Below are 27,210 nucleotides of genomic sequence, written 5' to 3'. Positions count from 1 at the left end.
TGAACACTTAATTATGTAATTTTATTTGAGACGCACATAGTTATAAAAGAGTTCACTTGAAATAACACCCCTTTCCCCCCTTTTGTCTTTTTACAGAGTATCAGTACACAATTAATGATCAGGTTTACAAGTTAACCACATGACAAGTCCACATTATCTGCAGGAGCTGTTTCACCTTATGCCCTTGGAGCAGTGATAAGTTGTGCTGTGCTTCACACATGGTGGAATAATTGTATGTAAAAATTAGGCTATTTTGGATCATGCTTTATTTTTCAGAATTTAGTATATTGCATTAAAATAAGCCCAAGGGAGGGAAATGTCATTTGCACAGGAAAAAAAAATGTAAGGCCATAGGAATGCACTACACATTCTCCAGAACCCAGGAAACACTGTGTTTAAGAAATCCTGTGTTTACATGTATTTTGAAATATAAACTATAGATTTAGAATGTGGCAACACACAATCAGAGACTGATCAATAGCCACTTTAATCTTTAGCCTTACAAAAAAAAGCACTCATTCCAATCAGGCATTTTCAGTTGCCAAAAAAACATTTGCACATATTATCTACTGTCACAAGCCTTTCAAGCTGTTAACCACCAAACAGTTGACATAATACAACATCCATTTTGGCTAGCAGAAGTAGCAGACTTTGCTGTTTCAAATCTGAACGTGAGAAGTGGGGATGCATTTGGGACAGGTAAATGCCACCCCCTCCCCCCGTGTGTGTATTAAGAACCTACACTTCCTCCCCCCAAACTGGCAAGTATTTTACACATATTGTACAGAAAGAATGCCAAGTTAAATAAAGGATTGTGATATTTCATATGCAACACAGGAGACCAAATTTGTAAACAGATGTGCAAAATTTAAAACCAAGCATGTTTAAGCTATAAAAAAATCCAGCTCAAGGAGACAGCAAGGCTTTGATGGATTGATCGGTTTAGCTAAGCACAGATTGCATATTTTGAAATTTGCATTCTCTCATTTAGAAAGTCAGTAGAGAACTAGAGACTTGAGGAGAGAAGGAAAAGAATGTTGCTTCTCTGGCTTCTGAAAAAGCATCAAGGAACGTCCTTTTTCAAGAAAACCAAAAATCCCTGAATGAGGTCTGTAGAGCAAAGCCAAATTTGTTGTATCTTGCAGAATGGACAAATTTTGGAATCTTAACTATTAGCTAGCAATGCTGTGTTTTAAAGGCCAAACATCTGAGATTATAGTCTTCTGCAGAGTTACCATTCTACAAAAGACTTGTTTTGTCTAGGAAAGTATTTGCACAGTAAGATACAGCACATCTCAGTTTGACAAGGCATACTATTTGTAGAAAAAAGGTCTAAAATCAAACATTATGAAAAAGTTTCAGGTGCAGCCACAGCACTTCATACAGCTGCACAGGCTACATCATTTTTTTTTTCTTTAAGACTAAAGTAGTTTCCACATGAAACAAATGTTTTCAAAACTTCAGCAGGGAACAGACAATTCTGTCACTAATCCTTTGACAAGAAAAACTAAACGTTAACACTATAAAAGAAAGTGAACTGTGTGTGGCAACCTTATACCAAAGCTTAAAGTGAATTTCCTATGGTCTTACTCAAATTATGTACATTTTAGCACAGCTAGAAGTAAGAAAATAGCAAGATTTTTTTTTAATAAAACGAACAGAGTAGATACCCCAATTTGCTGCTGCTTCAAGAAGCACTTTATATCGATTCAACTAGTTACAGGCTCTCTCAAAGGGAAGTTCACAGAGATGAAATGTTCGTACATAGAACCAAGAGGTGAAGTACAATTACGACAAAGAAGCAACATAAGCAAAGAAAATATGCAGAAGGGAGCCACAGAACTTGTCAGTTTTGGCTTGCAGACAACCCCCTGAGATATAGCTTACAATACAAATAAGTCAGAGATGATAAAAAGAGGGACATTCATCATGAGTATAGTCACACTTGCCCTAAAGAAAGCACTTTTGTTATAAAATTAGAATGCTTTAGTTCAAGTGTGAGACCCAGAGCTATCAGGCATACTTGTGTTTTGCTGTTTAATATTACCGCCAGACACTACTCTTTCAATCCATCAAACTAGATGGAGGCAATCCAAGAGGTAATCAGAGTAATATTCTTAGGGTCACAGAAGGGAAAAGGAGTGCCCAAATTCACAACTCCACTATATTAATTTTTTTTCTAACTTGCCCAGGAGAAAAACAAATAAATTGCTCTTGGCTGACTGCCAAAGACCAACCTGTTTTACCTCCAAAGATGCAAAATACAGCTATAATGACATTAATGTCAACATGTGACACTCCAAAAATGAAATCAAAGGGTGTGCTTACTTGGCTAACTTATGGAGCACGCTTCGGAACGGCAGCTAACAGGGCAGGGTGCCATCAAGGTTGAGGTGGTGCTGTGTTAGGAGTTATAGCTTAAAGAGGTCCATGTTTGGCACATCAAAAAAACTAAAGCACCCATTTTATAGTCAACCAACACTTTATGAAAATTTTAAATAGTGGTGTAATAGACTACACATGGGAAGTCCCAGCTAAGTGAGAAAGGCAGCTAAGTTTCAATCTGTTCTAAACTTCTGGACTAACATCAGTTGCCTCAAGATTAAAAAATGGTCATTTTCAGCAAGAAAGCGACTGCTTTTTGTAAAGCATTTTCCTTACTGAAAGCATCTGAAAACTATAGGGGCCAATCACACATGCTATGTGCAGCTTCTCTTTCAATATTCAACAGGCTGAAACAGTAACCATAAAGCTTTATACTCAAGAAACAATTGCTGCACTTAATAACACAGATGTCAGAAGGTCTGCCTTCAACAGAATATAGGAAGAAATAGAAGTAATAACTGAGCTGGATTAATGAAAGAAAAGATGTCATAAGCCATTAGGGGGCATTTTCTGTACACAAGAGCAGAAAGGCAACAACCTACATTCAGAAAAAGTCAAAAGATATTTGTGTTATTAGTTAAACAAATTGGTAATGATAACCCAAATGGAGATTTTAAGTGCCTGAGGTATTAAGCTTTCCATCACGTCATGAAACCACATTTATATTGCAGACATACTTGCATGTCTGCAAAACATACTAGGGGCATATGCCAGACCACCACGTGTACAACGTATATGCACATCAAATCCCCACAGGGCCCTGAGCCATTTCCCCCTTCTCTCTGTCTACACAGGCAGCATGATGAACCACAGGGTTAGCGGGAGATCCATGCACACCTCCCCATCTCCCCTTCTTACCTTCAAACAGAACAATTCATGTTCCAGAGCATAACTAACTTGAACTGGATACGGGGAGGGCAGCTGGCTGGGAAAATGGGAGGTATGCACAGCTCTAATGGGTCTATATGCTGCCCATACATAATTGCAGGTAGCCTTCTATTGACCCTATGGAAATTCTTGGAGCATGGGTGTTGCACTGTGGTGGGCTGTGCCCTATATCTTTAGTGGATCTAGTATGATCCTTTAATGTTACAGGTGATGGGCAGGTAGCACAAAAATTTGCTCAGGAACGCTTACCTGGCCCCCCAAAAGCTGTGCAAATAGAAGTGTAAGACTATGCTCTAACAGGCAACAAAAGGCTAGTACAGATGTGCAAAGAAAAACTTAGCAGCTTTTGAAGCAGGCAGTGAAACAAAGTGATGAAGAAAGAAGATTTAGCTCCTGCACGTGTCTCTCTCTCTCTCAACTTCATGGCTTCCATATTTGAGAGGAGGGAGCCCGACATGTCGAGAAGCAGAGTGAACCAAAATCCATTCTCTCTTGGTTTAGCACACTCTACGTTCAAACAGAGCTCTCAGCAGCAGCCTGGTGATAACAGCTCTGAGGCTGGGTGAGCCTGTGCTTTCAGAGAAGCAGGAAAAGGGTTTTTTTTTCTAGGTATGCTGCAGTCTATTATTAGGAGTTCATCAAAGCAGCGTGCATCGAAAGAAGCTGCTCTTCTTTGATCTGTTTTCTGTTATTTTCACTGGCCCACTTGGACCTGATGAACTGTTGTCGTTCTAAGGAGACACACAAGGAAAAAAGAGAGAGATTCAAGTTGCATTATTATGAATGAACACACAGAGGGCACAATCCGGCAGGTTCTTCTGGTGAGCTAGTCTTTTCTAAATTAACAGACCACTTTTGTGGTCCTGCCATCTCCCATGCATTTCAGGAAGATGTGGCCGGGAGAACTTCCTTCCGGATTGCGCAGGAGTTCAGATTTGCACCTTCTACTTTGCAGCCCCCTACTACCACCCCAAAAATGACTGTCTCAGACAGCTTCCTACTGGCAAGGCTACTTCTAGGTCCAATTGTCTAAACGGACAAATTAGAAAAGCTCTGTGGGGAGACTAGGGTCATAGTAAGGCATTTTATGAAGCAATGTGCACAAATTCCCATGAAAAAAGGCAAACTGATACAGCACAGAATTCCTATTCAACTGAAGGAAATGAAGGCTACTTCACAATGTGCTGCTCAGCTTGCATCTTAGAAATACAAATGTGAACCCACTGGCACTTGTAATATCTGATGCATCAGCCACATGTAAGATATGCACCAAAGGAGGTTCGCCTGGCACCTGCACTATATTCTTTCAGATGCCAGGTAAAGACCTTTTTATTCTCTCAGCATTTTAACAGCCTATGAATTCAATTTTAACTTTGCTGTTTTAAATTTGTATTTCTGCACTGCTGCTAATTTTATCCTGGTTGTGCTTTTGTATTGTGTTTTGTATCATGCTTTTTATACTGTTTGTTTTATACTTTGAATGGTTTCAATTTTTGTGTACCGCCCAGAGAGCTTCAGCTATTGGGCAGTATAAAAATGCAATAAAATAAATAAATAAATTTTGCAGAACATACTTGGGAGGTCGGCAAGTTGGACTCTCTGATCCTCCTTTACTTGCATCTTTGAGGGACAAATGCCCATGGGTGGAGGTGGGGGAAGTCCTCCCACAACAACCCAGATAAATTCTGCCAGCATTATGGGCCAGTTATGAGTTTTGCAGACTACTTGGCAGAGGGCCTCATAACTTGAGAAGAAACAGTGCAGAATGTTGCTTTTGAGCATATGAGAAGGAATGGTAACCTCTGCATTCCCATTGGTGAAACTGCATAATTTGTTCAAAAAGTGCATTTCAGTTCAGACAATGGTAACAATTGCTTGTTTTGGTATGTTTTGTGCCATAATGTTTATTCCAGTTCCCTGTTCTTCTATTGAAACATGAAGGTTAAATGTTTCAGTGTTAGAAGGCTGAAGGGCCTTCTTGTTATGCGTATTCAAAGATCCAAAAATTTGCTCACCAGTCTAAAGCACGCATCCTTCTCCCCTGATTGAAGCTGAGCCCAACAAGGATGGAACCCCTCCATCCAATGAGCTGGGGAGAAGGGGGCTGATCACTGTTGGGCTCAGCTTCACAAATATCCCCAAATGCTTCCAAAGCTCAGCATAACGTTAGAGACAAGACCCCCCATTCCCTTGGAGAAGAGATGGGTTTGCTGCTGAGTACAAAATACTGACTGGCTACTAACGCAAAACCTGCAGTTCCTGCATAGCATACAAGATAGATCAAGCATGACATTCAGATAACAAGAGAAACCAACCATTTTTCTGTTGAGTTTTGTCATAATATCTCGTGCAAGAGTGAAGAAAGCCTAGAACCAAGAAAAAGAGTTATCAAACAAATGTGACATGATCGATGAGCTAGGCAGCTGGAGTGCAGGGTGAACTGTTTTTAGGAGAACTGCAATAAATTACTTTTCAGGAGTAAAAGACCCCTCGGAATCTGGGCACCCAATACCTAAGCAGGCCTTAGAATGGTAGTGCCATTTTCATGACTTCTTCCAAGCAGCTCCTGCTTAAGACTATGTCCCTGGTTCAAACAATGCCCTTCCTGAGCAATTTATCCCATCTCACTGATGTTCAGATGGCAGGAAAGAACTCCAGAAATCTGTCTCAAGTGCACGTCTGAAAGGCAGGGGTATAGGCAGGGAGGAATGGGTAGCCAATATATTATTCCAACAGTTTTGATGCACCCTCACTGCATATTAAGGTTATATTTTTATTACTTTGGTCAACTGGTGTCTTAACAGTTCAGAGCTAACTGATTAAGGAGTTAAATATTCTAAAAAGAGGCAGAGATCAAGGCAAGGCTGTCACCAGTTTCCTACATCCCCACTAAGATCTTAAGAAAATGCAGAGCTATTACAAGGCTCCAATTTTGTCAAGAAAAAATGTTGCCATATACAGACAATGACTAATGTACACTTTAACAGACCCCTACAGGGGCAAAATGTTTCATGCTACAGGAGTCACCATTTCCCATTGTAAATCATCAACAACACCTGATAGCCCCTGGTGTATCTGAAGCCCATAGTGTTGACCCCTCCCACCCCTCACCTCATTCTGAGAGTTGCAGGGAGTGCAGGAAAAGCAAGAGGGCTTATCGTGCTTTGCAGAAGGCAGAAGCCCTGCAAAAGTCTCATGTTAGAGCTGCCTTCTGCAGAACAAAACACAAAGTGAAACAAAACTGAGCTCTTCCCTTGGGTTTTCTGGCATATGCGGAGAATCTGGGCAAAGGGCAAGATCTTCTTTCACTATGCACCAGGCTTTGGAGAAGGAAAACTGCAGCACAGTCCGTGTATCAGCAGGGAGCAACTTCTTTTGGTCCAGGGGGCAGATTGCCTCCTGGACCAAGCCTGGCAGGCCAGGGCAACTCTTTCTCATGTCACCTGCATCCCAATCAGCTCAGGAAAGGATTCAGCCAGGACTTGAAGGAAATGGCTCCTGCATGCTAAAACTGAGCCCAGCTGCTCCTTCCTGATCAGGGTGCTCACAGCATGAGAAAGGACTTGGCCAGGACATGCAGAAGCCAACTCCTGAGGGGGATGCTCAGCTAATTTCCAGATCAGACATAATACGGGGATTCCTCCCCCCACAAGGGCAGGACTTGATGAGGACGGGGTGGGGCCTGCAGAAGGGGATCAATCCTCCACGGGCTGGATGGAGCCATAGCATAGGCCAGATTAGGCCCACGGCCCAGAGGTTACCCTTCGCTGCCCTATATAGGACACAGGAAGCCATATTCCAGGTCACGTTACTGGTCCATTTAGCACAGTACTGTCTACTCTGACTGGCAGCTACTCTCCAGGATTACATGCAGAAAAAAAGAGTTGGGATGGTGGTGGAGTCTTTGTCATCTCTCTCGATTTCTGAACCTGGGACCTTATGCATGCAAAGCATGTGATCTACCATTGTGATCTCTCTCTCCATACTTTTGTGATGCTTCCACAGTCATTGGGCAAGAGGCAAGAAGAGCTCCTGCTGCTTGTGTGAGAGAAGCGGCTGCTCCCCTCATCTCCCCACAGCAACCTCCTTTGACTGCCTTTGTAAAATCAGGACATTGTTGAGCGCACCTTAAAATGAAGATACACCTCCTAAATGCCTATTTTGACTTCCAGGTGACCAACAGGTTGCTAGCAATTCAAATAACTCTTACCTCTTCCACATTTATGCTCGATTTTGCACTTGTCTCCAGAAATTTGATTCCATAATCAATTGCTAGCTGCAAGAGGATTAAAAGGTGATCATAAGCATTTAAAAAGTCAATTGCCAATAGGTAGTCAGTTTGATAAAAAAAACTGCAAGCGGGGTTTATGGCAAGGTCAAAACCGCTTCTATTGCCCTCCAGCTATTACATTTTTCCCCTCGGATCCCAGGCGGCCCAAGCACTTCCACATGCATGGAGTGTGTGTTGACCTGTTTTCTGTTTGGGAGCAGGTCCTGACAACTCTTGGGATTTCACTCTGGCATTCCCCCAACCTTTGGGGCCAGGGATGGACTGCACTAGGAATGGTGGGGATGAAGACCCCCCCCCCAGGCGCATGGAAAGTGTCATAGGTCCTTTGGATTCCAGCCCCTATATTCGGATGCTCTCCACTGTTTTTCTGGTTTAAGTACGTAGTTTAAAATTCAAGACTTACCACACACTATATTAATGGTCACCTTTTGTACTTCTGGTGGTAGTGGCTTTAACTAGCTAGACATTTTATTAGAGATGTGTGAGCTCTAGAAAACCCACGTTGGATTAAACTGGAAATTACCTGAGTTTTTCTGAAAGCAATTGTAAAAACTCAAGGCACTGAGCCGATTCAAGGCATCAGTAAACTTACCTTCTTGCACCCATTTACTTGCACATTTACAATCCTCCATCTCCTTACAAACTAGAATCACAGAATAGCAGAGTTGGAAGGGGCCTACAAGGCCATCGAGTCCAACCCCCTGCTCAATGCAGGAATCCACCCTAAAGCATCCCTGACAGATGGTTGTCCAGCTGCCTCTTGAATGCCTCTAGTGTGGGAGAGCCCACAACCTCCCTAGGTAACTGATTCCATTGTTGTACTGCTCTAACAGTCAGGAAGTTTTTCCTGATGTCCAACTGGAATCTGGCTTCCTTTAAATTGAGCCCGTGTCCTGCACTCTGGGAGGATCGAGAAGAGATCCCGGCCCTCCTCTGTGTGACAACCTTTTAAGTATTTGAAGAGTGCTAGCATGTCTCCCATGGCTTTCCAACCTGCATGGTAACAGCGTTTGCACAAGTTCTATGCCATGAACCTTTTGTTTGTCAGTCTCACTGCCCAACCTTAGGTAAATTTTAATCTCTGTTTTAAATTGTTGTAGCTGACGATTTTAACAATGAGCAAATTAAGGTCTGCAGTCCCACTGTGATCATATCATCCTAATAATGTTAGTTCTGAGATACTCTGTCTCACCCAAATCAGAGACTATCCCCAGATGAACACAGAAATCAGGGCATTAGAATGCATTAAGAATGCTTAATTATCACTGTTTCAAATTTTAAAAAATGACGCAAGAAAGAAAGGATATAAAGAAAGTTCAAATCATATCCAAAGAATTGTTAATTTGGCAAGGTTTACCTTTTCTCCCTTTTCTTTCGAAACTTGCCTTTTCTCATTCATATCACATTTATTACCCAGGATCATTCTTTCTACATCTGAAGATGCATGCTGCGGGGAAAGAAAGGCTTGTTAAGAATGGCCGTGACACAAAATGAGTTCAAACGCAATTGTGATGCTTAAGATAAAACAGGAATCAAGACTTTTTTGAAGCAACACATTAATGGGGGGGGGAGGGGGAGGTGTAGCATGATATTACCTACTTCACACATCTTTAATTATTTCAGAAGATAACAACCTCAGGATAAGATCTTGTGCATAAAGGATCTTCTAATTAACACATCTCTAAAAGCACCGGTCTTATTGTGAGAGTGGAAGTGAACGACAGACCAACATCCACATGATCAACCACAGAAATAAGTACAGGGGCTATTCTAGACAGACCTGGGCCAGATCTACACCAAGCAGGATATGACATATTGAAAACAGATTAAAAACTGTATATGGAGTGTGTTCTGGGCCCCAACAGTTCTCACTACTGTTATAAACCGTTTTAAAGCAGTAGTGTAGATCCTGCCCTGTTCTGATAACTGTTGCCGAATTCTGTATTATTTTAAGTTCACTTTTGTAGTTTTCCTCCTAATGAAAAACCTTTGGTGCTTGCACTGATACAGTTCTTGTATAGCTGGGCAGAATAAAGACTCATGCACCTTCCACTACACTTCTGTTTTCACTGATGAGCTGGCCTTCTTTCTGCTCATCCTAGATGACAGGAAAGAGGAATGCATCTTGAAAGCTGCCCTGGGACTGCAGAAATAAGGAGAGGCGTGTTCTGGCCCCATCCACTGACCAGAGGAAGAAGGGCTTTGGGAGCTTACATCCACTGCCCCCCAGGAAGAATGCAATGGCGCGTGAAATATCAGCCTGGACCATCTATGGGGCTAGCTGCGGACCTTGGATCCCACCATTGGTCAAGGTAATTATTCCCTTATATATACCTACCTCTTCTATGTTCCTTATCCAGTTTTTAATGTTGTCAAAAGACTTTTCATTTGTGATATCATATACCAGCATTATTCCCTAGAGAAAACAGAGTGGCTGTCAGTCATGTACATGTTATTCCCCACAGAATTACTGTTGTAACCATCCCAGAAAGTTGGACAGACATACCAGTAGGGAAGAAAAGGTGGGGCTGTTTCTACTATGCTCTCCATATTCTGCCCCCTACCCCCATTTGTTTAGTTTGACTTAATGGGGTAAAATAAACTTAGACAGCATTGCAGTAGCCTATCTTTCCAAGATAAATTCTTGAATTTATTAAATTCTAGATTCATTGTTCTGAAGTGTTACATGTTTCTTCACTGAGTCTTTCAGAATAGTTATTAGAGAGGATAGATTTAATTCAGTGTATTTATTTGGAATATTTTTGGATTGCTCTCTGTTCACCGAAGTGTTCAAGACGATGAACAAATACATAAACTACAATAAAACCAGGGATTAATCATAAAAACAGAGAGCAACATTAATTATTGAAAGCTTGGTGGAACAATGTTGTCGTCTCCAGTCATCTAAAAGACAAGAAAGAGGAAACTAGACGAAGCTCCCTGGGGTGGGAATTCCACAAGCAGGCTGCTGCTGCACAAAAGGTCCTGTCTTCAGGACATTTTATGAAAATATAACTATTTCATCCCTAAAAAAGTGTATTACGTTCAATATGCCTTGCTTGAGATCATGGAAGAAGTAGTTTTATGATTCTCCATACTTCAGGCATCCATGCACTGGAATGGAATTTTACATCAATGCACGCTCCCCTCGGAAGTTTCAGCCCTCATATTTGCTGGAAACCTCCCTTATTACTATTACATTGCCAGCAATTCTAATGAAAAACGTAGAATCATAGAATAGCAGAGTTGGAAGGGACCTACAAGGCTATGGAGTCCAATCCAATGTTGGATCAGGGCAAATACCTCTAATTCAGCACCTTATTTTCCCCTCAGTGATCAACAAGATACCCCTGGGATGCCCACAAAAGGAAGTGAGAGCAACCGCCCACTCCCACTGTTCTTCTCTAGCAACAGGTATTCTGAGCCATGCTGCCTTTGAACATGGAGGTAGCACATAGTCATGGCTAGTAGTCAAGAATAGCCTTATGCTCCACAAACCCTTTATAGCCTTTAAAGTTCATGGCTGTCACCACATCTTGTGGCAGCAAACTTGGTAGTATAAACTAGGTATGGTAACCTACTTATTTTTTATCCCACCCTACCCCAAAGCTCACGGAAACTTATTCTTAGCAAACAAATCAAGAAAAACTCCAAACTGTTTCCAATGTCTTCATTTTATGAACAGACAACCAAGACATAAAATCCCAAGCTATCTAATAACTCACCTCTCCCCCAACAACATCCTGCCCTTATCGTGCACACCCAGTCCTCAGTTCTGTATCAATGCAGACATTATCCAGTGTCTGATGCTTCTCTGTCACATCACACTTACACCTATTTGTCAGTTTTCCCACAGCTGGAGTCACCCACAAATCGAGCCTACTTGGCTCCATACGTTTGTCTCAAGTGTGCAGCTTCTGTTTACCGCCAGCATCTATTCCTGACAAGTTTTTATGTACAAAAGTTACTTGCTCATTCTCCAGTGAGATGGCCAATTTGTTCTGTGACCCACTTCGACTGCAATATTGTTACAGTTTCTTCAAGATTTATGTACTGGAAATTCTACTTGCTTAAGAAAAAGGACTTTGAAAAATAAGTCACTTGAGATTGGTCCCCTCACTAAGCAAGACTGCAGGCTGCACCGCACTGGTGAGAACTTCGTCACTTCAAAATAAGATACTGGTACATTTATGCTAATGCAGCAGCAAAACCACGCCTGGAAATGAGCACTCACCATGGCTCCTCTGTAGTATGCGGTCGTGATTGTGCGAAATCTTTCCTGTCCTGCAGTGTCCCTGTAAACCAAAACATATGCATGAAACGAAGAGTGCTGAAATACACACCATACTGATACTTTTAACAATGTTCAATTTTCAATTTAATAGTAACTTTCAGGGTGGATTTGATTTAAATCAATTTGATTTAAATCACAATTTAAATCACTAGTCAGAAAGTCTCGATTTAATCATGTGACCTCCCCCCACCCTTCAAAAGTGCACTCTTCCTTGCTATATTTTACACAACTCAGAGTTACCAAAGACTCATTCTTGCAGGTATAATCTTAATATTTACAACCAGATGAAGGTTTCATTTTTAGAATAGCAACTTTTCAGATTAGTTTTAAAGTTATATATCAAAAAAATACTGATTTGTTTATACGATTAGAAACACATCATAGATAATTATGAAATTATTGTGAGGTGAACTATCTCCAGTTTAATAGGTTAGTCATTCATATTTGGACAACTTTTCTGCTGTACTTTATTGGAAGGAGAAAAATAATCTTAAAGAAACCTCTGAATGAATTAATGGAATTCATTTACCAAAAAATTTAAACAGCCTCATGCTACATAATTAAAAACGAATCCTTATTTCATGATGAATAACCTTTGGACTATAATGTATCTTAAATAGAAAACTATCTTTAGATAGATTTTTCCTCAGAAGGCATTTTATTAAAAAAATCCAATTTAAATTTTGAAAAATCCGATTTAAATCAAAAAAATCCGTTGTTTTTTTTTTAAAATAACATCATTGATTTTTATCCACCCTGATAACTTTAGATTGCAGCAACATTTGCTTAAGATCATAACCAAAATTTTATGGATCCCGTGGCCACTCAGGCCACTGTGACTTAAATCGCCGGTGTGGAGTTTCCTTTATTGTGCTTTCTAAGCTCTGAAGCAGCCTTTTGTGAAGCAATTCTCTCTTGTGTTTGTTTTATTTCTGTTTTAAATCGATTAAGCTTAGTAATTATGAGTAGTCTTGAGTATTTTTCAATGGGAAGGAGGGCTATAAAATATTTTAGTAAATCATGACGTAAGTCACATGTACACAATGCTCGCTCTCAAGATTATATTGTGAGGCGCCTCCTTATCTATACACCACGAGCCTCCAGGAGACCTGAATGTAGAACTTTAACTAAACCTCAAGAGGTGAGCTTCATTATGCAATCATGAATACGCCTTGCATATAAATGTAGTTTAAACTGCTACTGTTTTTTCTAGTACAAGTTTACAGAAACTGATTTGAGCAATGAGTAACTATGCCGACAGTCATTACTTCAAGGATAATTTTGCTGAGAGAGATAAGTACTCTGTGAACTGAACCTGAAGTCTTTGTTGCAAAGGCAAGTTACATTCTTAGAAACTTACCATATCTGTAGCTTGATTTTCTTCCCATCTAGTTCTATTGTTCTGATTTTAAAATCAATTCCTGGGGAAAAGAAAGACGTACTAATTAGGAGTCTACACTGTGCAGCTGCTTTACTGTAAAATTAGGTACGATAGAGGTATGCAGAGTTTAGAGAGCTCTGCTGGTGTCCACTCTGAGGTTTAGCATTCTTCGATCCACTTAAGTTGGATGGTTACAATGGAAACTCCCAGCCCCACACTGGTATGGATTGACAGCATGAGTGGAGTTCCACTTGAACGACTTCCCTGCCTCCTCCAGCTTGTTGTTTAGCAGAATTCAGAGGAAATAAGCTCATGGCAAGAGACTGGCATCCATTCTGTTTCAAAGTTTTTAAGCCCCAGGTCCTTGCAGAAAGTTCTAAATGGCTGATTTTTTTCATTTTAATAAAACGTTTATACCTTAATATGGCTTCCAGTAATCAAGGAGTAGCTCATTCAATGTAGTAGTAGTGTGTATCGCATGGGGTGGAGTGGGAAACAACATATATCAGAGATTTAGAATTATAGAATAGTAGAGTTGGAAGGGGCCTATAAGGCCATCGAGTCCAACCCCCTGCTCAGTGCAGGAATCTTTTAAAGCAAGTACTGATAAGTTTGAAAAAAAGTATTAGGGAAAAGGTTTTGAGGATTTTGGCAACTATTTATGGCATTACCTGAAGGGGCAGCTACTCTCACATCAACCTGCCCAGATTAAGACCTCTGCTAATGCTTTTCTCAAAGGGCATCCTCCATCAGAGGCAAGGCAGGTGTCAACAGGACCAAAGGCTTTTCTGGCTGGGGTGTCCTAATTACCGAATGCCACCCCCCCACACACACACATGAGGTTTGACTGGCACCAACATTGTTATCTTTTAGGTGCTGGCAAAAGCATTTTGATTCACGTGGGCATTTTAGGCATTGCTCTTTCGACTTTCTTTTAATCTGCTGTTTTTGTGGCTCGTCTGTTTTAGCATGTTATATCTTATTTTATTGCAAACCACTCTGGAATCAAATTCCAATGAAGGGCCATATAGAAATATTTTAAATTAATATTAATGTATGCATTTAATTATGAAGCCAACCTTTTTCTTTGCAGAAGCAGATTTATATCCTGTCCTGTTTAAGTCAGTATTCAGAACATTTTGCAGAGCTACAAAATCCATGTACAGCATTATGCACGTTTCCTTTTTAATATTTATTTATTTATTAAACTTATATACCGCTCCCATAGCCAGGGCTCTCTGGGCGGTTTACAGAAATTAGGCTTTTTAAGCCTAAAGATTTGCTTTTTTTCTAGGTAGAAGAATGCATGATGGCAGAGTAAGGGCAAGAGAGGACAATTTCCAGCCCACTAAAGCTTATTTAGCTACATGTATATATAAACGTGTGTGTATATTTGCTGAGGAATGTAAATTACTTTGAGTGCTTATGACACATTATCCAAATTATTGTTAATAAATAATAATAAAGTTTCTCAGCAACCATTCTCTCAGACGAAACGGAAATATTTAGTTCTGTTTCCCTAGAACCAGAATGCAGACATTTTATCCATGAACTGGCTTGCTTTTCTCCAGAATCAAGCCCACCCAGAGTCCATTGCTGGAGACCTTCCACTCCCACCTCAATTACGTCATCCCTTGTTGACAAACAGTCCAGAACAATGCTCACTGTTGAAATCCATTGTGCAATTTTCCCTGTCATGGGCACAGAGGAGCTTGCATTTAATTGCACTGGAGATCAAATTCTAGGAATAAGAATTTGTGGTTTAGCAGAATTCAGAGGAAATAAGCTATATGCATCTTTTCTATTGCAAGTGAAGATGCTGAGAGGCTGGCATCATTCTAGTTCGATTGGTTTAAAGCCCCAAATCTTTGCAGAAAGATCTAAATGGGTGGATTTTTTAAAAAAATCAAAAATATCAGATAGAAACTTTGATGTGGCTTCTGGTAATCAAGATGGTAATTCGATCAATAAAGCTGTCCTTCTCCCCACTTCAACTGTGTTTTATACGAAATTGGGGATGTTTAGCAGAGAGACACCCTGCTCATAACATGTCTCCGCCCACACAGAGAGGATCCCATCCTACAGTAAGTGCTGATACCCATAAGATTATGCTAAAACCTGCATTTGGTATACAAAAGCAGGTTTTACGCAACAGAAGAGGTTCTCCTGGTCTATATATAAGAATGTGAGCCATAGCACACCAATTGCAAGACTGGATTAAATTCCTCTTCAAGGTTGAGAAACGTAGAGAGGGTTTATTGGGGTTTTTATTTTTCTTTCTTTCATAGGAACAATGGAAAGTCTTACAAGTGCTTACGGCTCTTAATGAGTGGCTAGAATGAGCCATCCACCGACATTTCCTTTGTTTCCTCACTTCAGCAACAGGAAGTGGTGAGCTGCTGCACCCATCAGCAGCGCAAGTCTGGTGACTGGCTGCTGCTTCCTGATGAGCAGGTTGCATGAAACGTGAACAAAATAGTTCCCAAAGTGACACAGAAGAGTTCAGAGCTTAAGCCAGGCAGCAGCTAGAATGATTTTTTCCATTTTTTTCCTCACTAGGTAGGCAGCCTACAGTGACAGGAAGGTTAGGCTACTAATTCCCAAACAAGGGGGATACCCACATCATAAACCAACTCCTAAAAATGATATTGGAGGAATGAAGAAGAAACCAAGCTGTGGAGATATTCAGGTGGCTTTTTTGGACTAATAAGACAATATTTAAAAGGGCTATCCCTGAAAACAGGAGAGAGTATGATGTATAGACAATGTGGATGAGTGAACGGGTGGGCAATTGGGAAGGTCAAATTGATCCATACTGGCCATGGCATATCTGAAGTCTGCCTTGGGGGTCCCTTTGGGGCTGAAATGCAGGGTAAAAACTGACCGGACACCTTGCAGAAGACAAGAGTATAGAAAAAGCACAATACAAATATAAACAAAATTCATTCATTGTAGTTCTATCCTATTTTTCATTCTGACGATATATAAACATGTACATATGGTGTTACTCAGATTATGACTGCCTTCACAGGGAATCTTTTTACTAGTCTGCATACAGAACCATGTCATCACTAATAGCACCATCCACCCACCCCCAAATATGCGGCACGGGTCCAAAGATTCAACTAGTCTGTTTACTAGCTTCTCAGCCACAAACCGCTGAAGACCCACACAATCAACTGTTTTTAAAAAAGCCATACTATGATACAAGACTCCATAATTAAGCCTGCCATACATAGATAAGGAGTCAGAGGGCAGGCACATTTTCTATTCTTGTGCACTTAATAATAATTATTATTATTATTATTTATATAGCACCATCAATGTACATGGTGCTGTACAGAGTAAAACAGTAAATAGCAAGACCCTAGACTTATTAACTAGGTTGGAACAAGTACAGTGATGCTGACAGGTGACACACTGAAGGTACATTTCTCCTTTGATCAAGGCCCTCCAGAACACACCTATTTAAGCATCTTCTTCAGTGCCTGAGAACCAGATCAGGGATATTTTGTACAGTCTTACCGATTTCCTTTAATGGGATATTTTCCACAGACTGAATATTCTCAAACAATACCTTCAGAACATGCTGCACAGTACTTATCTAGCAGGGGCATTATTAACACGAATAAAATGCTGAAACACTACCCTAAAGTGGAAATCATTTCCCCATAATTATAAACAAAATTCATTCATTGTAGTTCTATCCTATTTTTCATTCTGACGATATATAAACATGTACATATGGTGTTACTCAGATTATGACTGCCTTCACAGGGAATCTTTTTACTAGTCTGCATACAGAACCATGTCATCACTAATAGCACCATCCACCCACCCCCAAATATGCGGCACGGGTCCAAAGATTCAACTAGTCTGTTTACTAGCTTCTCAGCCACAAACCGCTGAAGACCCACACAATCAACTGTTTTTAAAAAAGCCATACTATGATACAAGACTCCATAATTAAGCCTGCCATACATAGATAAGGAGTCAGAGGGCAGGCACATTTTCTATTCTTGTGCACTTTAAGACTTATTAACTAGGTTGGAACAAGTACAGTGATGCTGACAGGTGACACACTGAAGGTATATTTCTCCTTTGATCAAGGCCCTCCAGAATACACCTATTTAAGCATCTTCTTCAATGCCTGAGAACCAGATCAGGGATATTTTGTACAGTCTTACCGATTTCCTTTAATGGGATATTTTCCACAGACTGAATATTCTCAAACAATACCTTCAGAACATGCTGCACAGTACTTATCTAGCAGGGGCATTATTAACACGAATAAAATGCTGAAACACTACGCTAAAGTGGAAATCATTTCCCTATAATTAAAGATGGTTGAAGTAGCCTTAAATTTCCAACTCCAGTGTCAGAAGGAGCAGGCTCTTCACACTTGTGGGCCTCCCTACTAGAAAAAGGTCCTTTTGCATCCAAGACTTGTTTTGAGACAATGGAAAAGTCCAAAATGTAAGCAATCTAATATTAATTATTATGTGCACAAAGTCACCTACTTTCATTAAGTGCATTTCTTTTTGCACTGTCAGTTATCATGTCCACTGGCTACAGGAAAAGGAAAATAGAAAGTAACTCGGCAGCTACAGCAATGTGCAAAAGCCTCCCCCTCCAAAAGCTTGCCCACAAGTAGAACTGTCATGATAGCAAGGCCAAGAGTTATTTTTAGCCTCCCAGTGTCCCTTTAAGAAGGAAATTACTAACCTGACTGCTTACAGAGTTAGCCTCTTCAAACTATCAAGCATGCAATTGTTACAAGGCATTACCGTAAGTCAAAGAGCGAACTTCCAACAGTTAAAGCATTGTACAGGGAAAACCGTGCATGCAAATGGCTTCTCATTAAGATGTATAAGGATTCCACTGTGAGAAACCTATTGCATAAGCAGTATGGAATGCAAGCATATGAAGTTCATATGGCCAACAGAGGGAATTGAACCTAAGTCTATTTCAGCAGTGAATGAATTTTCACTTTAAAGAAGGCATCAGAAGTATTCATGAAAGTAGTGGTTTGCAGGGCGACATGTGCTGTCTGTCACAGGTACTTGAAGACTCTTCCCTTTTCAAGCTTTGGGATCACTGCAGAGGTAGTTTCCCCACTTCCTTGCCTCTTTAGTAAAGCTCAGAGCAGTCACTAAATAAATCAGATTAAAATCTGTATCAGTAAGAGAAAGACCATCTCCCCAGCCCTCAAGACACCCTGATTTAGAGCCAGATTAAACAAGCTGTCTGGCTCATCCGTTTTCTTGCAAGCAGCCCTAAAATCCCACTAAAGTCAACAACAGGGGATTGCACAGAAGCAAGACCCCATTTTTCATTGCTGTGTCAAAATACAACAACTTTGGATTCTACTGCAAGAGAATACTAGAAGATTTAAGTGAAATCTTGCGTGTCAAATTCCCCACAATCCTCAAATTTGCCTGGAGAACACTTGACTGCTAGTTAGAAGATAGGCATGGGAGAAAACCAAGAGCTGAATAGCCCATTGGTGTGTTCTCTGACACAGGAAACTCCCAAATTCTCTCTCAAAACTATGTCAGCTGTTGTCAGTAGACTCACAAAATGCCCAGCTCCCTCAATTCATTTTGTTGTATGCACTAATTTCTCTGTTCTAGGAATTCGGTTCTGGATGCACATAGGCTATTGCTATCTTAATATTTCTTTCCCAAAATCTATCATCCTCAGAAGTGTCCCAGTGGTACATTGTTCCGTACATGCCACCCACAAAGATCAAGGATTTTTTTCCTTTTGAAGTTTTTCCTAAAGCAGTTCTATTACATAGCAAATCTGAGCCAATAAGCAGCTGCATTAAGGCAATCTTTATGCACCACCCCACCTGTAATATGAATCCAGCCATACAAAAGGAGAAAGTCTGGGGAGGGAAAAGAAGAATCCATTTCTTTAGCAGATTTGAGGAAGAATGCAGCCAGCCCACTTCTTTTTCCAGAATGCAATCCCCATGAATGTTTATGCTTATCTTTGCAAACATCAACACAGTTAACATTAAGTTGTCCAAAGTTAATAGCAGAACAGGGGAAGAAGGGGCTAACAGAGACCTTGCTTTGGGGAAATTGCATATTTACTGTTTGATAAACTGTAACCAGCTAAGATTTCTCAGGCAGCCAGACATTGAAGCTCAATTATAGTCAGATGTATTTTGAAGTTCTATCATGCAAATCACTAGAGGTAAACCATACATTTTGAATAGTCTACCTCCAGCTAGGTAGCGCTTCAGCCAGAAAGTGTCTTGTTCGCCACAAAAGCAACCATGTGTAGAGTGATGCAAACAAACTCATCCAGGCTTTAACAGTTCAGATACCTTTCTAAGGGGATGGAAGAAATCGAAAAAGAAAGAAAGAAGAGAAGCAATTGACATGCTGGAGCATCTCAAGTAGTCCAGCGGAGAGCATCTTCGTTAATTAACATCACACTTTTGTTGCTCTAAGCACGTATTTGCCAAAGAGGTATTAGGACAGCTATTTAACTATAGCCTAGACTAGAGAATTTCACAAATAGGGAACTGGAGGATGTTCCCTGCTAGTCCTCAGGAAACAGGAGTCTGCTTGCAATCAGAGATTGAATTGAGATTAGAATCAAATTAAGACAGTTTTTTCACAAACCCAGCAAGTTGCTTCAGGAATACACACCAGAACAGCGTCCAGCCTTCAAGTCACAATCGGTAGTTTGCACAGATTGTAGGCACACAAACAAAGGTGGGGGCAGCTGCCTTTTTATGGCTCACAATCATTTCTTCAGAAAAAGCTATTCAGTCAGGAATTGTACTCATGCCTAAAGTCATTAAGGGTTAATTGATGTTTAAACAAGACATTTGTCTTCATGTCAGTCAAAGGAGACAAACATACATCTAAGGAAGCTCCATCTGCCAATTAAAGACGAGGATGAAGCAGTCAGACATCTGTCAAGCAGGGAGACAAAAGGTGTCAAAGCTTTTCCTATACAAGCCAAGCCGTTTCATCAACAGAACTGGCAATAAGCAGAAACAAAGGCAAGGAGTCACAGTGTTTGCACTTCAATACCATATGGAGTCCTAATTCAGTGTTACACCCATAAATGTAAACACTGAAGGCAATACTAACATGTACAAATAACCATAGGAATGATCAGCTGTTTATATGAATAAGATACTTTAGTCCTGGAAACCAAGATAAGCCCTTGCAAATAAAGTTGTCTAGTCTGCCCCCTCCTCCCACAACCCATTTTTTGATTACTCAAGCATCCCATTCACCTACCAACTGATGTGAAGGCCTGCAGGAAAAATGAGGGGAGGGGATCCCCTGTTCTTGCCACACCCGTAAAGCCTGAAATAGATAGACTGGAGGTTTGCTGGGGGCAATGAAGTGGGGAGAGTGGGTAATGCCTCATATGAAATATTCTTTCTAAGGACTAATTAAATTGTTAGCATCATGTTTTCAAAGGATCTCATACCCAAGATTCAAAGGGTGGTAATTTTAGTGATAAGAATGCCCAAAGTAATTAATTGGGTTAATGAACAAGCAACACTCTCAGGGCTATGCTGGAAAAGTAGTTTCAGATGTTTCAGAATGCAGAAAGTCTTCAGATATTTGATCCAGAGCCAGAATCAAACCCTGCCCTTGCGCACACAGCCAGCCCCACCAGTTCTAGTCCGCAAGCAGCCCCTACTGCTTGCGGAACGGTGATGCAGGCACTCTTTTCTGGAAGTGGGCCGGTTGGCAGAACTCACATAAGGGAGCTCTGGCTGGCCATGTAAGGACGCTAATGGATTCTGCCCCAGCAGTCTGGGAGTCAATCACGCATCGTGTCTGTTCCACATGGTGACAAGGCCACTACTTGCCTCACCTGCCTCCGAACAAAGTCAAAAACTGATGAATATTTCAACAAACACTTGATAAAAAGAAACAAACAGACAAAATAGTTGAGAAGCTTGTCCTCCACTTTCTGAAGTTTATGAAGCTCAAACTAAAAGTTCAGAAGTGGCAGTTATAAATCTTTCAGACACTTAGGCCACAATTCTAAGCACTGTTACCAGGGAGTGAGCTCTGCTGAACACAGTATGATTTACTTCTGAGTAAATATGCAAAGAGTTGTGCTGTAATTCTAACTGGAGAAATAAACTTGAGACATGATAATATCTTCAGGGTTATATTATTGATTGGGATGGCTATAAATTTAAACAAATATGAGTTCAGAACAGCCATGTTTTTCTATAATTACTTTGACATTTGCTGTAAATGATGACTACATATTATCAGTTCAGGATTGTTCTAAGTATGAAACTATCATATTAAACTCGAGTTTCTAAAACAAAGTCTGCATTACTGCTTTTACTACATTATTTCATATTATCATCCAAAACTATATTTTGAAAAATGTTAAAAGCTGATGTTCCATTGCAAGAGTTTCTTTTAATCAAAATGGAGCCATACAAAATGATACCCAGGAGGAAAAATTCTGTAAGAAAAAAACAAGTCAATCTGTTCCAGCCATTTGACACACAACAGCTTTTGAGGACACACTGCCAGATGCTGATATCATCTTGGATAAGAATGTAAATATTACAAAGTTTGTTTCATAGTCAGCAAGTTTCTGCATTGAATTTGAACTCCTCCTAGCCCATAAGGGAGCTAACTATTCAAATTCAGCTATGATACTATTGCCAGCAGAGAAACCTAGCAGCCTCTGGAGAGGTTACTATAAACATGGATGCATTTTACCAGAAAACGTATCACATAGCAATAAATTAATTAAGGCTGCCAAAGCCAGAACTATGACAAAAGCAATCAAACATGTGTGCCTCTGTATTCTTAGTATAACAGTAGATGTGGAAGCAAGATTGTATATTATACATGATTTGTGTTAACCTTTGATCAACTTTTAAAAGTTCTAAATGCAATTATAGAGTGACTTGTTAAGCAAGCTGAATCTGAACGTGATCCTGTCAAGTTTCACTTCCCTTTTAGATGAGATCTGCGTAAGGGTAAGAATTTCCACTCAAGGAAGCGGTAGAATCCTGCTGCAAAGTGCTTGAGTCAGATGTTTTCATTAAGCAGACATTTGCAGAGATACAAGTATACAACAGTCAATTCTCGCTACTGATTAATTAAGCATAAGGGAAACAGGTGGAGTTGTAAGAACATACATGACGTCATAGCTGTGACCTTCTAAACACATTTTGCTGTTGAATGACGCATAGAAAAAAGGCAGCAAGGAGATACACAGAAAATGAAACTTGAAATGCCAGGAAAGTGGAAGGCAGAATAGGAGAAAAGCATGAACTACGCCATACCTCAGGCAACTCAGATCAATTACTAACTTTGAGGCTATTGGGCAAGAGGAAAGTAGCCTCGTGCCTTGACCAGGCAGATCTTGGTTTCTAACCCTTGCTTTAAAGTGAGTTTCTGGGCCTGTTCACATGTTGACAACTTACTGTGGCTAAATTTACCCATGGGGGCTGTTGCGTAGTGCTTGTCGCCCACAGCAGCCATCTTTACATGGTGGCCATGGGTGCCCAACTTGCCATTAAACAACCCTCAAATAACCCTAAATTAAGTCAGGAGTTATTTGAGGGTTGTCTAAACCTCAAACAATCTCTGCTGCCTGGGTTTGCACAACACAAGAAGCCACGGAAAGCTGGGCGCAATGCACAAATGACGCCCACGGGCACCTGGCATGATGCAACATGTTGCTTGAACTTGGTCACTCTCTACATTCAGCTGTAATGACAAACCATGGCTTTTACATTACAAGGAGTTGTGTCAAGCCTTGGGCTCACATGCTTCCTCTTCCTCTCTTGTCACACTAGAGTTCTAACAAGACTAATGTACACCAGGCACAGTTTAATGCAGTACTTTTCTTAAATACCAGTTGAGCACACTGCCCTCCATCTTTTAAATAGGATTAAAATACATCCACACAAGTTTGGCTGCTAATGCAGCTACCATCAGAAATTGAGAAGAGATGCAGAACTACAATACTGCTAGAAAACTATGCCACTGTGTTACGATAGAACACACTTGTTCCAAATCAAGAAATGATTTGCATCTATGAGCCTGCACAAAAGGGGACACACACACACACACACACACGCACATATACACTTATTTATTCCTAACTTTACAGAAGTGTAATGTAAACCAGCAAAGCCGGGAAAATCAGTAGGCTTCAGAACACATGAACATACTTGCTCAAGTCTAGTTACTGCAGATTACTACTAATTAATATAATACAACATCCAGCTTGAGCACTTTTTCTTGTGACCTCTCATTTCCTGACAATTTCTATACACTCAGCATTCAAAAAATTTAGCTAGCAACCAGTTACTACGACAGTTCCTTAAGAAGCAAAGGAACACCCTTCCTTGAATCAATTGTTTCCCCACATGCTTGGTGGTTTGCTGAGTCAGGCCTGCTTAGGGTGCCATCATTCACCGAAATACCAACAAGGGGAGGCAGATTTCTGGCCGCCTCTATGGTAGTACCCTCTTAGGAATTGCCCCTAGGTATGTTTATCTAATGGACTCACTGAGCTTCTGGAGGGTGGTAAAAAAAACTTCCTTTTTGGGAAGGGCCTTAGCTCTGTGGCAAAAGGCCCCGAGTTCAATCTCTGGCATCTCCAGCTCAGGCTAGGAAAGACCCCTGTCTGAAATCCTGGTGAGATGCTACCAGTCAGTGTAGACAATGTTGAGCTAGAGGGACCAACAGTCTGACCCAATATAAGGAGGCTTCTGGTTGGCTGGGCTTGCTGATAATAGGTAAGTCTTTAAAATCATATTATGCTTTAGATATCTGTTGTTGGGTGTATCAATTGTTATAACTGGTGTTTTAACTATTTCAGAAAGCAGTCCTTAAAATGCTGCAACACTAAATGGGCTTCTATTTCAATGAGATTGCACTTTAGAAACTACTGTTGAAATGGTTTGTTTCAGATGAAAATGGTGTGTATTCAAATTGCTTAAGCAAATCTAGACCTGCAGCTATAAAAAAAAGTTTCACTATTTCAGGATTACACAGGTGTAGTGTAGTAGATCTGAGCATTCCGTCAGTTTCACCCAAACAAACTTCAACATTTAATACAAGACATTTACACATGATCAAATACTAAGTAAATATGCTGTTCACTAAAGTAAACAAGAATTTAACTGTACTATGACCCTAGAAGAAAAGCTAATCCTGTGTGCAAAAATCCTTAGCAGTAATTTGTTTCCCATAAGAAGAAAAACACTACTATTTCAGAACGAAAGTGAAATAGTAAAAGTTGCAACCAAGCCATACAGGCTGTTCAGAAATTCAACAAGGGAGTTCCTACCCTTTTTATCATCTATGGTAATCTATCACCTCTGGTCATGGAATTGCTCTCCCAATTACTACAGCAGTTATCACTGCTTAAGTGCTCTGGTGCTTCTGCCTTAAAATGCTAAAGGTGGTATATCAGTGTTATAATATCCTTCCCCCCAATATTAACAACTTAATTAAAAAAAAGTAGCTTTTAGAATGGCCATCACCACTATGGGCTTGTGCCTCAACAGCTGAGAAACTACACTTCCATCTCCCTGAAGTACCCATATCAGAACCACCTACCCTGTGATAACAGAAGAGGGCATGTCATGGTGATTTCCCTTGAGCCCAAGGTAAGTGACCTGGAGAAATATGGAGGAAGACGTTTGTGGACGAGGCCTTCAGGAATGTGATAGCAATGCCTCACTCCCAGCATAACAGGCCTCTGCCACCACGGAGGAACATTGTGCACATTTCTGGTAGGCAAACCTCAAAAAGAGTATTTTAGAGTTGGAAAAGGGACAAATCAAAGAATTAGGGGGCTGAAGCAACTCCCTTATGAAGAAGAGTTACAATGTTTGCGTATTGTTTTTGTTTAGTTTAGAAAAAAGGTGAATAGGATGGATATGACAGGTTTATAGAATTATGCATGGTGCGGAACCAGGGGTCATCCAATGAAGCTAAATGGTGGGAGATTCAGGACAAAAGGAAGCAACAGGCAGATTAAAAACTATGGAATTTGCTAGCATAAGATGTGTTGGCCACAAACTTAAAATGGTTTTTAAAGGATTAAACAAATTCATGGGGGATAAGGTTATAAACGCTTACTAGTCACAACGGCTATAAGCTACCTCAGGAATCAAAGGCAGCATGTCTCTTAAGTATCAATCATTGGGGAAAAGCAATGGAAGAGAGCTATGGCCCTTGTGTCTGTTTTTCTTTTTTTGGGGGGGGGGCTTCCCATAGGCATCTGATTGGCCAATGTGGGAAACAGGATGCTGCATTAGATAGGCCTTTGGTCTGCCCTAGCAGGGCTCATCCTATGTTCTTAGCATCCAGCTCTGGACATTCTGCAAGACCAGACTTGGAACTAATGCCTACCTCTGATGTTATGCCTTCTATCTGAAGTTCTACTGGACTTGAACAGGTAAACAACTGACAACATGAGCACTGCAGCCCCAGCGTTAGTAGATTAAGGGGCAGCAGCCCCAAGCAACCACTCACTCAGGAAAGCAACACCGGATAGCAAGCGTCCCTTTTGCCCACATTGGCTACCAAGACAAGAGTGACTCCAACCAACGAGGGATGCTACTGGGAAGTAAACTGAGTGTCCACAGACTACCACTGGCAGCTCTTTACCCAGCCTTTCCTTCCACTAGTTCTTCCTTTCCCTCCATAACATGGCACGACCTTTCCTTGGATTGTAAGCCTGACGACACCCCTCTTACGTTACTTGTAATTTTGTGCAGCACAGAGCAATTTCGGGCACTTTATAAACAACAGGAGTCCTAGAACAAGTGCCTGTCTTCCAAGCTGGGACCAGGCCATCCTCAATACAGCATTTGGGGGAGGTTTCTCCCCACCCCAATATTTCTAGGGGTACACTAACCACAAGGGTAGCAGGGTTGGGTGGGCTGTCTGAACAGGGGGATCCTCCCTATTTGGCAGGATGACCGGAGGATGGGTACTGGCCTGTCATATGGGGCAGTAATTCAAGTAACCCACCCACCCAGCCACCGACCCTCCCTCCCCAAGGCTGCAATGTGAGCATCTCAGCCAAGACGTGTCTGGCTTAAAAACCCTCCTCTCCGCACCCCCCCTTTCCAAAAAGCCCCACCAGCAGAAACCCCCACAATACAAAGCCATGAAAAGCCTGGGGGTGGGTGTGGGTGGTGAGGTCAGGCGAAGACAGCCACGTCACGGGCCCAGGGCTCGCGCCCCCCACTCGTAATGTTGCATTTAAATAGGTCCTGCCCGTCAACGCCTCACGACAGCAAGATAACGGGAAAAGGCTGGGGGGGGAGAGGGGGCCCGTCACGCGCTCCTCCTCGCGTCCTGTCACGAGACGCCCCCCGCCTCGATACACACACACACACACACACACGCATACACGCGTGTCGACTCCTGCCCGTCATAGAAAACGGGGCAGATATAGGGAAGGAAAAAAAAACCCTCGACTAAACGCCCCGCTCCTCATAACCCTCTCGAGGCCCCCAAGGCTCGTCGCTGAGGCGGGAAAGCGGGCCCGCGAACCCTCCACCCCCTCAGCGGCACGTCCCCGCGCCTGAGGCGGCCCTCGGGCTGCCGCCGCCTCCCCTCACCAATGGTGGAGATGAAGGTGGTGTTGAAGGCGTCCTCGCTGAAGCGGAAGAGCAGGCAGGTCTTGCCCACGCCCGAGTCGCCGATGAGCAGCAGCTTGAAGAGATAGTCGTAGGTCTTCGCCATCTTCGCTGGGACTGGCGGCGGGGAGCCCGGGGGGGCGGGGGAGAGCAGAGGGAGGAGGACGAGGGGGCGGGGCCGCCGGAGGAAAAGGCGGGGCGGGGCCGTCGCGTCGGTTCGCCGCCGCCGTCGCGCGCACCGGAAGCTCCCGTCGTGCGGCGCCGACGCCCCGCGCAAGCGCCTCTGGGAAGCGTAGTCTTCTGCCCCTGCCCAGGCACGAGGCCAAGCGGAGGCCTTCGCG

General features: G+C 41.7%; 1 protein-coding gene across 1 annotated transcript; it reads right to left on the bottom strand.

Annotated features, from left to right (window-relative positions):
• LOC134409861 (ras-related protein Rab-8B) lies at window positions 1-27,000 on the bottom strand. Its single transcript, XM_063142840.1, has 8 exons — window positions 26,852-27,000; window positions 13,219-13,279; window positions 11,799-11,859; window positions 9,903-9,980; window positions 8,922-9,011; window positions 7,484-7,549; window positions 5,589-5,639; window positions 1-4,004 (listed from the first exon to the last, which is right to left on the bottom strand). The coding sequence occupies exons 1-8, from the start codon at window positions 26,973-26,975 to the stop codon at window positions 3,912-3,914; spliced, it is 624 nt and encodes a 207-aa protein (XP_062998910.1). The 5' UTR covers window positions 26,976-27,000; the 3' UTR covers window positions 1-3,911.
• Between the last annotated feature and the right edge of the window lie 210 nt (window positions 27,001-27,210).

The sequence above is a fragment of the Elgaria multicarinata genome, chromosome 16, assembly GCF_023053635.1.
Source record: "Elgaria multicarinata webbii isolate HBS135686 ecotype San Diego chromosome 16, rElgMul1.1.pri, whole genome shotgun sequence".
Classification (NCBI taxonomy): domain Eukaryota; kingdom Metazoa; phylum Chordata; class Lepidosauria; order Squamata; family Anguidae; genus Elgaria; species Elgaria multicarinata.
The sequence above is the reverse complement of the archived record's forward strand: the minus strand, read 5'-3'. Positions and strand labels throughout refer to the sequence as shown.

Excerpts from the sequence above, each read along its gene's own strand:
- LOC134409861 (XM_063142840.1), bottom strand. The coding sequence starts at position 26,975 with ATGGCGAAGACCTACGACTATCTCTTCAAGCTGCTGCTCATCGGCGAC. Across the intron at positions 13,280-26,851 it reads CACCTTCATCTCCACCATTG|GAATTGATTTTAAAATCAGA; the intron begins GTGAGGGGAGGC and ends TCTTTTCCCCAG. Across the intron at positions 4,005-5,588 it reads CAAAACTCAACAGAAAAATG|AACGACAACAGTTCATCAGG; the intron begins GTTGGTTTCTCT and ends GTGTCTCCTTAG.